The sequence below is a fragment of the Primulina huaijiensis genome, chromosome 11 (genome assembly GCF_012295235.1).
Source record: "Primulina huaijiensis isolate GDHJ02 chromosome 11, ASM1229523v2, whole genome shotgun sequence".
Classification (NCBI taxonomy): Eukaryota; Viridiplantae; Streptophyta; class Magnoliopsida; order Lamiales; family Gesneriaceae; genus Primulina; species Primulina huaijiensis.
This window is the reverse complement of record NC_133316.1, coordinates 23,835,924-23,849,467: the sequence shown is the minus strand read 5'-3', so window position 1 is coordinate 23,849,467 and position 13,544 is coordinate 23,835,924. Positions and strand designations below refer to the sequence as shown.

The following is a 13,544-nucleotide window of genomic DNA, read 5'->3' as shown; positions in this document are numbered from 1 at the left end:
AACCATGGCAGCTAAGACTCTTGTCTTATCTCGATGAGATTTGATCGAATCCCGCCTTTATTGGGACATCTTATTTATTAACGAAAATATCTTTACATTCCCTAAATGCATCGGGGCTCGGATTTCCTGGCCTTTTGGTGGGTTCAGACTTCTAGTAAACAGGGTTGAAGAGATCGGTCCTATTGGAGATTCATGGGCTCGGACATACGGGTTTACACTTCTAACTGTATGGTTGGGCTCAGTATTCAGGTCTTTGATCAACAATAAAGTTTGGCCTTAAAGGGCTATGTTTTTGAAATGGACTTAGATATGCTAGAATGTGTCAAATTTAAAGACATCATAGTTCATTGTCATTTGTCGACTTTATCAAGTTGACATCAAAATATCATGTTATTGCAAATTTACAATTACTTTAACCAAAATAATTAAACGATTAAAAAATGAAATATATGCATTCAAATTTTTAGAATAGTTATCTATTATCTGAACTGTATATAATACTCGAGTCATAATAAAAACAAAATAATATCTTCATGTAATTTTTGGAATCTAAAAGACACATTTATTTATTTTTCTTAGACCCCGCATTCTTTTTTTCATGAAAAATTTATTTTATGTAAAAAAAATTAATAACTTATTAAAAATCAGTTTTTTTTTTAAAAATACTTACGTAAAAACACCGAACTTACACGTAATATATGTACATACTAGTTATTATAAACTAGTGATCATTTGCATTATACATACTAGTAAAAGATGTACATGCGTTGCATGCATTATTATTATTTTTAATTTGATCAAATAATACTAAATAATTAACGCGAAATTATTTTCAATTTAGAAGATTTATTCTATTTAAAAGAAAAGTTTTGTTTAGATTTTTTTCAATGTAAAATATAGAGTGACTTGAGGAGATTTTTAGCAGGGTAAGAAGGATAATTATGTAATTAAATATTTTGATGTCATCTAAGTTAGTTACTCTAATAATCTCACATTTTATTTAAAAATGATAGATTATCTAAAAATATTAATAAATATATAATTAAATTTAAAAATATTAATAAATAAGAATATAAATGTAATTTAAAATTTTCATCAAATTAATTAAAAGTTTTTAATAAAAAAGTAAGATAGATTTATGACTAATACCCGACAAGTAACTGGGTGGAAATCAGTCCTAATTCGGGTCCTGCCCCACCATGATAGATTCCGGCATTGTTCTGATTTTGATTTCCCTTCAGAGATGATTAGCTGCTGTATTTCTTGAAACTAGAAAGAGTGATACATATAAGTTTGTATAAATGTTAACGATTTCCAGAGTGAAATCACTTCTCTCTGTTGGTCCACCGCGCTACAAGCCTCCCTTTGCTGCTGCCTCGCATTTACCATGCATTTCCCGTCGCAAGGCTGAATCTTTGCAAGTCCTCTGTTTTCTCCCCGCGCGATGTGTAATTACTCCTCTTCCAATTTCTTTTAAACCCTCGAATTGTAGTCAAAGCCGAGGCTTATGTACCGACCGGGGGGCAACTGGTGAGATTAGTGTGATTGTTGGACCTATGTTTGCAGGGAAAACCACCACTATTCTTAAAAGAATTAAGTCTGAAAGTATCAATGGCAGGTTGGTTGAATTTCTTTTCTTTTATTTTGGTAATCTGTTTTTTAAGTTGATTGAGGTTTAGTAGTTATGAAATTGAAGTGCTCCGACTTTGTCGGTCTTATCTTTACTGTATTTGTGTATCATGGGCACTGTGTCATGAAGTAAAATGGTTATTGGCTCTGTGTCATGAAGTAAAATGGTGAACCTAATTTTTGTTGGACTCGGGAGTGGGATAGTAATTTTATAAACTAAGGACTTCTGTTTTATTTGACGCGGTTAGTTTGGTCCTTTAAAACAAGACCGGACAACCAATTTTTGGATTCCATGGCTGAATGATATTTTCACCGTTGAGATGTTCCCAGATTTCAGGCCGCCGATGCAGGAAAGAATTATTACCATTTGGATAAAACATTAAAAGATCTCTGTTTCACGGGGAGAATTAAAGAGGCTGTTCGATTATTGTGCTGCTCAGGAGTGAAAGTGCACTCTGCAACCTATTGTCTTCTGCTGCAAGAATGCATATTCAGGAAAGAATACAGAAAGGGCAGAAGGATTCATTGGCAGATGGTTTCTGTTGGGTTTGTTCCTGATGAGTTTCTAAACATCAAACTGTTGATTTTATATGCAAAAGCAGGAGACCTAGATACTGCCCACATTTTTTTTGACTTCTTCTCATACCATAATTTAGTTTCATGGAATGCGATGATTGCAGGATATGTGCAGAAGGGACAGGAAGAGGTGGGTTTGAGTTTATATGGCAGGATGAGACTATGGGGTTTGGTACCGGACCAGTATACATTTGCATCAATCTTTAGGGCCTGTTCCTCCTTGGCCATTCTGGAACAGGGAAAGCAAGCTCATGGTTTGTTGACAAAGAGCCAGTTTAGTAAAAATATTGTTGTTTGCACTTCACTTATGGATATGTATTTCAAATGCAGTAGCTCCTATGATGCGTTTCTTGTGTTTGACAAGTGTTTGGAAAGGAATGTCGTAACCTGGACTGCCTTGATCTCTGGATATGGTTTGAATGGAAGAGTGGTCGAGGTATTGGCTTCTTTTCATGAGATGATAAATGAAGGCTTCAGACCAAATCAAATCACCTTTCTTGCTGTACTTTCTGCTTGTAGCCATGGGGGTTTGGTGGATGAAGGGAGGAAGTATTTTTCTTCAATGATAAGGGATTATGGTGTTAAACCAAGAGGAAGACATTATGCTGCCATTGTTGATCTTTTAGGGCGTGGTGGTAGGTTGGAAGAGGCTTATGCGTTTGTCCAAACGTCACCTTTTAAGAAGCACCCAGCAGTTTGGGGTGCTTTGCTTGGTGCATGTAAAATTCATGGAAATGTGGAAATGGTAAAGCTTGCTGCAAAGAAATTTTTTGAGCTAGAACCAGAAAACGCTGGGAAGTATATAGTACTGTGTAATGCTTATGCAACTTTTGGTTTGTGGGATAATGTTGCAGAGATCAGGAGCATGATGAAGGGGTGTGGGATTAAAAAGGAACCTGGCTATAGCATGGTTGAAGTGCAAATGGAGGCTCATTTCTTCTTTATGGGCCATAACACTCATAAACAAACTAAGCAAATTTGTGGATTGATTGAAGACATGACTTGTATCTTGAAAGATAATTGTGATGCTCTGGATTTCAGCATTGATCTGGAGTGAATACACTACCATGACTAAATACTTGGTGAATTTCTGTGGGATGCCTTTCAACGGGAATGTCTTTTTAAGTGCCATTGAAATTCTAGATTACATCATTTTTTTGGCAGTAATCATCATGCTCAATGGAAAAATCTGGTGAGCATGTCAGCTTTGGTAATAAAAAATAATTTAAATATGATTACACATTGAAGAGAACCTCATAATGTTCTATTAACCTTTTGTTATTATATTTATGTGAGCCATAAAAAGCGGCAGCTTTACAAGTTGTATCAATGTAAAGAAGGGAACATGTAGTTGTTGCCTGTCATCTTGAATTTATATATGAAGATCAAACTCCTAATAGAATCATCTTAAGGGAAAATTTTATGCAACAAGTTTGGAGGAGACATTACTTAAAAGGTGTTTCTTAAATCATTTGTTGTATATTACTGTATGATACATGTTGACGCATTCTAGCTTGAATAATGGTTTCTTATTTGAGAATCTTGGTTTGCATTCTGATGAGAAGGTAACGAGTTTGGCCCTCAAAAAGCAGGACACCAAGCATGACTTAACATTCTTTCGAACCTTAAGAAGTGTTCCCAAAACAACAGTTCCTTTTAGCTTTTGATACTAAACAGGATTTATGTAATGAAATACCATCTGATATTTGTCGGCACTCATGTTTGCATATGATTTTGCGGTAGTGCTGACAATGATAAAATCCAACAAATACATTAGGTAGGCATTGGTCTTTATTACAACTCAGGATGAAGAAAAACATTCATGCCTACCATTAAGAGATCTATAACCATTCAGGGAAATCCTAGCTCTGAATCCTGTGAAAAAATATCACACGTCTCTCAGAAATAGTTATGTTTATGTCTGGCCAATTCATTTTGAGTAGGAAATGTGAGTGGCTTATATGAGCAAACTAATTTAGTTAATGTCATTGATGAACACTTTGAACCTATCAAATAGTTTGTTATTTAGATTAGTTCTCAGCTAAGCATCATGTTATATGGTACTATTGGGGCTAATAACTTCCCTTGCACAATAACAGCTACAGTTGATCGGTATCAATGAAGCTCAGTTTTTTGAAGGCCTATAAGACTTCTGCATCAAAGCTGCTGATTATGATGGGAAGAAAGACTAATAGTTTATGAATTAGATGACGACTTTTTGAGGTAAAATTATTACAAAATAACCGGTCAAGAACCATATTTCAATTTCTTGTTGGTATTATTGCACTTGAATTAGACTAGTAATGAATCATAGCCAGTATAAGAAATGTCCTATCCGTTTGTCCTCTGTGCTTTATGTTCAAACAATCCCTTCAACTACTGCATCTCTGGCTTTGACAGAAGGAGTTTTGGATCATCTCTTGATATAATTCCCGCTGTTGAATGTTGATTCATAACTATGTTACCTGCTCAATGGGATGTATCTGGTAAACGTGTTATCTTTACCCTCAGGAAGGCACTGATGAGACTAAAACAGGATTTGTTGCTAATGCAGCAGAACCATATGTACCAATATGCCAGTTATGCAAGTGGAGAAGTGCTTAAAGAGGCTATACGAATAGTTTGTGTAACATGTGAATCTGTAATTACAGCATGGAATGTCATTTTCCAGTTATATGGAATTTTGTTTTTGAATGTAGTTTATATTGGATTTTTGTGTGAATTAAGGCTGTATTTTCTGTGGATGCATAATGATTGTGCTAAATCTAGCCATCTTGGTGCCATGTATGACAGTATGAGGCTTCAATTTTATCCCCAAGTTGAAAACTAAACTCTAGGGATCTTTCTATCTACCTGTGTACGGGTCTAATCCTCGGAGGGAGTGTTACGATTTGATGTTATTACTTGCTATTACATTTTCATAGCCCTTTAAATCTTTATTTATTTATTTTTCAATATCCGACGGACTCTCCTTAAGCTGCTCTTGCCACTCGGGAGCCGGGAAAATAAATCATACAACACTTGAAGAAAAGGCAATAATTTAGATTGCATGAAAAAAAAGCGTAGCATAATAGACAATACTAATTCAATGCTCAGATCAAGTAGCTACGTAAGATGATCACATATTAAGTTTTAAAAAAGCATGAAAATCGTGATAATATCCAGTATACAAAAAAATCATCAGAAAACTAAACAAAACAGGGTACGTCAACCTAAAAATTCAGCAGTAACCAAGTCTCACACAACCTACATGAAACTAAACAACTCCTCACCAAAAATATTGAATTACCACACAGCAATATAAGGGCATTTACATCAGTTTGCGTTGACGGCCAAGCGTTGAAAATGGATCTCAAGATCACTTATGATGATATTAACGACCTGTTTTCCACCTGCATTGCGTTGAAGCTCTGGCAAATGAGGCTCGAGATCTTTGACAAGATCCAAACAAAGGGTCTCGTTTCCCTGTCTCTGCAAGAAGGAAAGTGTGAAGTCAATCTTGGAGAAGATATCCAAGTATTGGCATTTTCAGCAGCTATGTGTAGATAACAATATAACAAGCATTACCTTGAGATTCCAAATGGGTACTATCGGATAAATTCAATAATAGACGTCTGTTGGCATTCCATCCTTCCTTGAAAAAATCCCCTCTTTTTTCTTTTGATATCTCCGGGTTTATTAAACAAATTCGCCATGATATACCTGATCCATGCATAATATCATAAAAAAGTATCTAAAAATATAAAATTTATGCCGAGCAAGTTGAAAAGCAGTCGACCGGGTTCGTCAAATTTCTCCGATGACTAACTTTGTCCCGGATCTTGAAGAATTAACGCATTTCTCGACCACATGACTGCCCCATTTCTCTTGGGATAGCTGCGTGAAGTGCCCACAGAGGCTAAACAAGATCTTAACAGCCACGTTATCATGACCATACATCATTGCTTGTTGCACAACATAGTTCCTTGGGAAAAAAAAAAAGAAGAAGAAGAATGAATCACTAGTAATATAAATGTAATAAACACACAATTAGGATTATTCAGATTGTCCTTTGCTAGTTACCTATATCGGTCATTTGATAGGAACACTGCGTCTTCTGCAATACTTTCGAGCAGTGTAATTTTTTGTTTGCCAGAAATAGTGCTGATGCATTCGTTCAACGATCTGCACCCTACTTCGTCGATAGCCAGGTCCATGTGACAAAGTATCACATTATCATAGAGAACCAGAGATCGCCACCAGAACAAATCAATTACGTTCTCGTGAATACGATCAATATTTCTATATTCAATAATTTTCTTTAGCATTGTTAATTACGTCGTTTGGTCTGCTTCCAAATTGATCTAGGCACTGTTTTATCACTGTCCTTGCCGTATAATCAATCATCAGAGGATATAAACAGGTAGATAACACTCCCGTTAGCATGTAAGCGTGATCTGTTTTCTTGATTTTCTTGATCAGTTTTCAGATTGAAATTGATCTGCCAAAACAGAAAGCCATAAGTCAGATATAATCCCAGGAAATTAGTTCATTTCTTCCAAAAAAATGTGCTTAATCTGTAGAAAGAATAAAGAGAAACGGGAAAAGGACTTTTTCAAGATATTTAAAAAAAAAAAAAACCAAAGTGTCCAGTCTTGCTCACCCCTCTTTACAGAATGCTGCACGTAGGAATGATTCTGCGTTCTCCAGCAAGACTTCTTCGACGAGGGAATCCAGCTGCTCATCATTGCATTCATCAAGAAGCTTTTCAAAGAGAAAATTTCCCTGTTTATCAGTCATCAGCTCAACAAAAAATCCCTGGAATTGCGAAAACAATGTCATTATGGTTTCCCAAAGTTTCTTGGAAGCGCAAAAATTCTCTCTCACCCCCCTGGCTTCCTGTTTGCAAATTACTGCGTTGTGGGGCATAGGACAGTGCTGCTTCCTTATTCGACGAGTTGTTCATTGTATGGTATTCGTGACTGGAACGAAGTTCATCGTTTTCGATCCCTCTGAATGGATTTATCGGGGCCATGAGAATAATTGGATCATTACAGGAGCGTGATTGGGGAAAATAATATGTCTTCCCTTGTCTGGTTGAACTTCCAAGATTCTTTAAGATATTATCCTCCCTTGCAAAAAAAGTTCAAGAAAATAAGTTGAAAAAGTGTTAATTAATAAATTGAATCAAACTGAACCAAAAAGTAAAATCAAACTGAACCTCATGGTTTGAATCATGAGTTTTCAGAAAATCACGATTTTGATTTATTTTAAAATCAACCAACAAGTTTTGGATAAAAAAAAAATAAACCAAATCAAACAGATCGATAAATTAAAGAGTTTTGTAACTATCCAATTAAATTGAAAAATCATCTTTTGTTGATTTCAACCAAAATAAACCTAACTACAACCTTAAAAGTTTAGATTTTTTCTATAAGTTTCGAAATTATGCAACATGCATACATCTTATAATAATTTTAGTCTACAATTAAATAAAATATTCACTCAATTTCCATCAAGTGTCAATAACTATATGTTTCTAAATTACAATATTTCATATACTACTTCACTATCAAAATAAAAACTTATACAGTCTTCCTAACCAGACAAATCGAAACAAACCGAAATTCATGATTTGGGTATAAAAATTTTATGGTTCAGTTTTAAATAAAATTCTAATCAAATCCTATTTTATATGTTTGTAGTTTGAACACCTCTAGTTGAAAGTCTCCAAAAATTTAATCTTTAATAACTCATGTACATTAGAGTACGCATTGCCATAATATAGTTCGTACGAGAATGAGTTTCCTCTACGTGCATTTGATGATGATCTTTGACAATGATAATTCATCACATCAGATGGATTCTCCCAAATTTCTTTCCCTGTAAATAACAATTCAGCAATTGTATTATGAACTTAAAATAAAAATACACAGGATTAACTTTGATAAGAGGTTTTCTCAGTATTTCGAGGTCGATTCACGACGTCTCTACGTCGGAGTTGTGAATCGAAGAGTCATCGTCGTTACCTAAAACCAAAGATCCGAAAATTCCAACAGACTCGTTGCCAACTTCTAGGTTATGTTCCATGTTCCGGAATGTTCTCGAAACTGAGCCTTCCATGCATGCACATACGAAGGATTGGAGCAGCGAGATTTAACCAACAGATCAGAGGGTTCAGCAATTAAGAAGCAAAGAAATAATGTATCGTTGTTCAGCTTTTGACGAGTTATATATATAATTATGGTAGGAGATTCCTGATAGAAGCTTGCAAACAACTTATTTTCATCACAGAATTCATTTAATAAATTTTTTCTTTTAATAAATATAAGCAAAATACATGTTCAAATTGCTAAAGCTTACAGAAAGAAATAAATGTACACTTGTAATTATAGATAATGGCGTGTGTTTCCTCTGATTCCGTATTTCTATTAAATAATAACTTTTTGCAAGGTACACTGATTTGAATATCTCTCGAGTAGGGAAGATACGTGGGTTCTATTTTATATTAATTACATTGGTCGAATGCATATAAAAATGGTACATCAGCATGAATAATCCATTTATAATTTAAATCAATCAATGGAAAAAATCCTTATAGAGTTTTTCTTTAGTTTTATGCTAAATCCATGCAATGTAAATATCGAAGGATGACATGCAACTTAATTCCGACAATTTTTAAGGTATAGTGATTCAAATCATATAGCATTGAATAAAAGAAACATTTAAAAATAAGAAAGAAACCAGCTTGCATCTCCATATATCCCATCTGGAAACCAACTCACAATGAAAAGATCATGAGGCGCAGAATCATTTTAAATACGCGAAGACAACGCCATCGTGCCGCTCAACAAATGTTTTTAACAAAAAGTTAAATTCTTGGATTTGAACAAATGTTCTCAATATTTAAACTATATTGTCTGTTTATTTTGAGGATTTTGAACCTTCTTTCGATCACAGTGTTGATTTAATTATCAAAACTTTGATATGGAAGGAGGAAAAGTTAAGGGAAATTTAGCTTTAATATTTTTGAAACCGGTCAAGAATTCAGCATGATCTCAGAATATTTTCCCCATTTTTAATCTTTTACGTAATGAATATCGATTGTTTCAAAAAAAAATATATCGATTGTGGAAAATAGTTTTATAGCGTTTTCGTGGTTCAAATTCTATTGTAGTAATCGCATGATATGCGTTGTCCTGACCCAACCTACAAAAAACAATTCTTTCAAATCATAAAATATTTTTTTTAATAGAATGCAATAATATATGCACACACATGATAAGTGTGAAAGTGACCATAATGCCTTAATCTCCATTATTATTACAGCCATGTCATGGTACGTTGGCCAGCTAGGTTTCCTAATTAGGAAAGTGCTCAAAATACACGAATAATTGTAATTTAATTAGGATTTACGCACCAAAACGTAAATTGAGTAAACAATTTGGAACGAATATTATAAATACATGTTATATACATGGGACATATATAAGGTCCGAGTTTCAAACATTCACGGCCATTGCCTATCAAAATATCATATTCCAAAGCTAAGAATTTCATCATATTTTTCCATGTGCATACATCTTTTCAAAACATATACGTACGTAAGTGCTTAGATATTAAAACCAAACAATAGAATACATAAAATTTGAAACCCGAGAATTGAAGTGCGCGCACACACACACACACATATAGATATAGTATATATATATATATATATATATATATTTTTTTTTTTTCAACATAAATAAACATATTAACACCTGAGTGGTGACAAGACTTCCTAAAGATGCGCCCAATTAACTTCCAACCAAGCACATCCACACTAGGGATATGACAGTTTTCTTCGAACCCAACGAAAAATCCGATATCCCATACAATGGAAGAGGATATGGAGGGGATTTTTTTATCTGATTAAATAAATGAGTAATCGGGTATGAGGATGAAGACGGATCTTAAACAATCATACTCATATCTGACCCAAATACACAATTAAATTAATATATGTGTGTGTGTGTGTGATTTTTCGGATATGATGTTAATTATAATATGTTTTTGTTAAATTATATTAGTTGGATTAAATTAATAAAATTATTAGTATATAGTTGATTTTTTTTTGTTGGATAAATTTTTTCTTATTTTCTTATTTCTTTTATAATGTTTAATTTGTTAATTTTCATATTAATTTTTATTGCTTATTGCTCTAAAAAAATTTAATAAATATTCATTGTTTACTCGAAATAATTCAAATTTGAGAAAATACAATTATATGTAATAATAAGATATTTGAGTATGATATGATATTCAATCATCTCACGGGTATGAAGACGTACATCATGAAATTGAATACCCAATGAGGATGAGAAAGTGAATGAATATAATAAATATGGATGTGAATAAAAGATATAAAATCTTACCAAAACCAATGAGGATGAGAAAGTGAATGAATATAATAAATATGGATGTGAATAAAAGATATAAAATCTTACCAAAACTCGAGTCATTATCATCTCTGATCTACACACTAATGGGTGTGTGAATATGAAAAATATCAGTCGCACACTCCTTGCTTAGGCAATCAATATACCATTTTCCAAAGTTGGGGCATTCCAAATAATACTCCTACGTAAACAGTACTGGTTGTGGGTGGGGGACTAGCATCCTATCAGAAACTGCGGCATCTGCAGCTTTCATACCTGCATGCCATTCCCTTCCAATGGCTCGGAGACAAAAACATGAATTGAAAAAGAGAGAGAGAATGTTTTGTTGTTTTCCAAATATTAAGGCGATAGATCTAGCGAGGAGAATGTTAGGACAGCCTTTTTCATTTAAAAATTCAAATATTCTATATATCATAGTACTATTATGGTTCAATCAAAGAATCATAACCTCCTTAGATTATTCCCACTTCGAATGCTTGTCCTTTTTTATCTTATCTTTTCTTCACATTGCTGTCCGCTCCCCACACACGATTTTTCTTGCATGTATTTGAAAAATTGGCTAGCTTTTTATTTATTTTTTAAGCATAATTTGAAATTGTTAATTTAACTATCTTGACAATTGTTTAAAGTTGGATATAGTCAGTCTTGATGTATTCAGAAACAATTAAACTCGTAAATATCTCAAACTTCTATGATTTCTGTTTATCAGGCCACCATAAAATTTGATATAAAATAATAACTTTTGTTATCATTTTAACTAAATTACATAAATAATCAATCAATGTATTTTCTCTCAAAAGACTGCATTTGTAGATACTTTAAGAATCAATCACTTCTATTGATATTTGCTCTCTGTTTCAATGACCAAAACAACGGTACGTTGTAGACGACATTGGATATATATGGATCATGCATTTAGATTTTGCTAAACAAATCTCAAAAGTACTTAATCAAATATTCGGTGGATTAGGGCATCATGGATCCTTCCAAACACTAAATTCCAAGAACAATGTACAAAGAATTACTAGGAAAGGTTAAAAGGTGTTCAAAGAGAGGTATAATTAATAAGAAGACTTCAAATTGTTGGAAGGCAAACATGCATAATTATCAAAGTTTTCAAAAGGAGAAAGGGGAAAAAGAAAACTTGATGTGCACCCACTAAAAAGTGGCACCATCTTCTTAGCAGAGGGACCTTCGAGGACACTATCACGTAGCATCAACACAACCTATTATTCTTCCAAACACACCCTTCCATGTACTAGATTTAAACATCTCTTTTGGATTTTTCTCCGAAACACTTTTCTCCTTTGCGCCTCTCTCCCCACTAACATTTTGCAAGATTGGCCTTTCATCTTCTTCCTCTTGGATTTTCTGCTTTTATTGCCGATTCTCCCCCTCTTTCTTTTCTTGAAATACCCAAACGATTTTAGTTTTTTCTTTTTGCTTTTTCCAAAGAGAACGACCCTTTTAATCCCAACATCCACGAACACTATATATATCAATGTGTAAAGTGAAAAAACCGTGCTTCTTAATTAACCTCAACCAATCAAACCAAACCCTAATGTTTTTCTTTGATCTTACAGAAACATATCGATATCCTGGTAAAATGGTAACGGAAGCTGATCTTGGTAAAGGCACGGTCACTCTTTCCTCCATTGCGCTGCTTCAAGAAAGGTTTCGACAATTGGAAAAAATGAAAGAAATGAGACAAGAGAGAGAGCTCCTTAAGATATTATCAGAATCTGAAAGGTCATGCAGTCCACCCATGAAACACCACGAGCCACGCCCAAAAACATCATGTGTACGCTCCGAACTGATGTTTCTTCCTCCTAATCCACATTGCCAACTTTCTCTATCCCTCTGGCCTGACTCACAGATCAAGAAAACCGATTCCTGCCGTGGAATCGGTTCCCCCGCAAAAGTTATATCTAAATCTTGGTTTAATGATGCGGCACCCTTGGTTTGTTCTTCTGATGTGGATACTTCTCTTCGCCTGTAAAACGGCACTAAGTACTCCTCGCTTTTTTCTTTTTTTTTGTACTCCCTTTTGTGGGGAAATTATAGCCATATATATGTTAAATCTCTATTTTATATATATATATTATGGTACTGCAGTTGTATAAGAATTAAACCTTCTCGCTGTTGAGGGTTGGACGTTTGGCGCATGCATGCATTAGCTTTAAATATCTGTTTTCATGTTATAAGAAGTTGAAGCATTTTGACATATGATCACTTTGTGCAACACATCCTCTTCTTTTTCTTATTATTAAGAAACCTTATCATCTTATTATATATATATCGCAGATGTATCATAAATTTTCTTGATTAAAATCATGAACTAATAGGCAAGCAAACTGCGAATGAGTTAAATACGGCGCTGTAGTATTTGAGATTTCGGTTCGATTTCTGTTATAAAAAAAAGTTACAGTTACGTTATACGATCAATGCTGATTCTGATGCGCAGCGTATGAACTATTCAGAGAGTTGACCATGCAACTATAAATCCAATAATCGGTAGAACTTGGGGGATCTTGCATTTTGAATCACAGCAGCCGGAGCAGAATATTTAAGTATTTTGTTTTTAACAATAAAGGGATAGAATACTTTTTTCATATAGTCACATTTCGGCTTGTTATTTGATATCGTGTAGGTTGCATTAGGTTGCATTTGAACGAATGAATATGTGAAATAGGTTTTTTTTTTTTTGGTCTAATATTAGTTTGTTTAATTTTGAGCTTTGGTTTTATTAGGTTTTCAAAATTTGGTTTTGATATACTGATTATTAATTTTTCAATTGATGATTTGACATAAAAAAATGATAGCACAACACTGGATATTGATGACGTGACATTGAAAAATGTTGATATGACATCAAATTATAAACTTATCAGATGTCATATAGACAAATGAACCAAAATA

The 13,544-nt window shown here is 33.9% G+C and overlaps 2 protein-coding genes across 8 annotated transcripts; one reads left to right on the top strand and one right to left on the bottom strand.

Moving 5' to 3' along the window:
- Positions 1-1,156: 1,156 nt before the first annotated feature.
- Positions 1,157-4,944, top strand: LOC140987972 (pentatricopeptide repeat-containing protein At4g16470). 7 transcript variants are annotated; one of them, XM_073456789.1, is made up of 5 exons: positions 1,319-1,448; positions 1,567-1,618; positions 1,960-3,397; positions 4,305-4,428; positions 4,606-4,944. In XM_073456789.1, exons 1-3 carry the CDS (start codon positions 1,445-1,447, stop codon positions 3,260-3,262), a joined length of 1,359 nt encoding a protein of 452 aa, XP_073312890.1. In that variant the 5' UTR covers positions 1,319-1,444; the 3' UTR covers positions 3,263-3,397; positions 4,305-4,428; positions 4,606-4,944. The 7 variants fall into 7 exon arrangements, with proteins under 7 accessions (XP_073312887.1, XP_073312889.1, XP_073312888.1 ...); XM_073456786.1 differs by having other exon boundaries at positions 1,157-1,618; positions 1,960-3,287; XM_073456788.1 differs by having other exon boundaries at positions 1,157-1,618; positions 4,721-4,944.
- Positions 4,945-5,520: 576 nt separating this feature from the next.
- LOC140988507 (putative pumilio homolog 16) lies at positions 5,521-6,401 on the bottom strand. The gene is made up of 3 exons (XM_073457509.1): positions 6,268-6,401; positions 6,040-6,169; positions 5,521-5,676 (listed from the first exon to the last, which is right to left on the bottom strand). Exons 1-3 carry the CDS (start codon positions 6,399-6,401, stop codon positions 5,521-5,523), a joined length of 420 nt encoding a protein of 139 aa, XP_073313610.1.
- Positions 6,402-13,544: the final 7,143 nt, after the last annotated feature.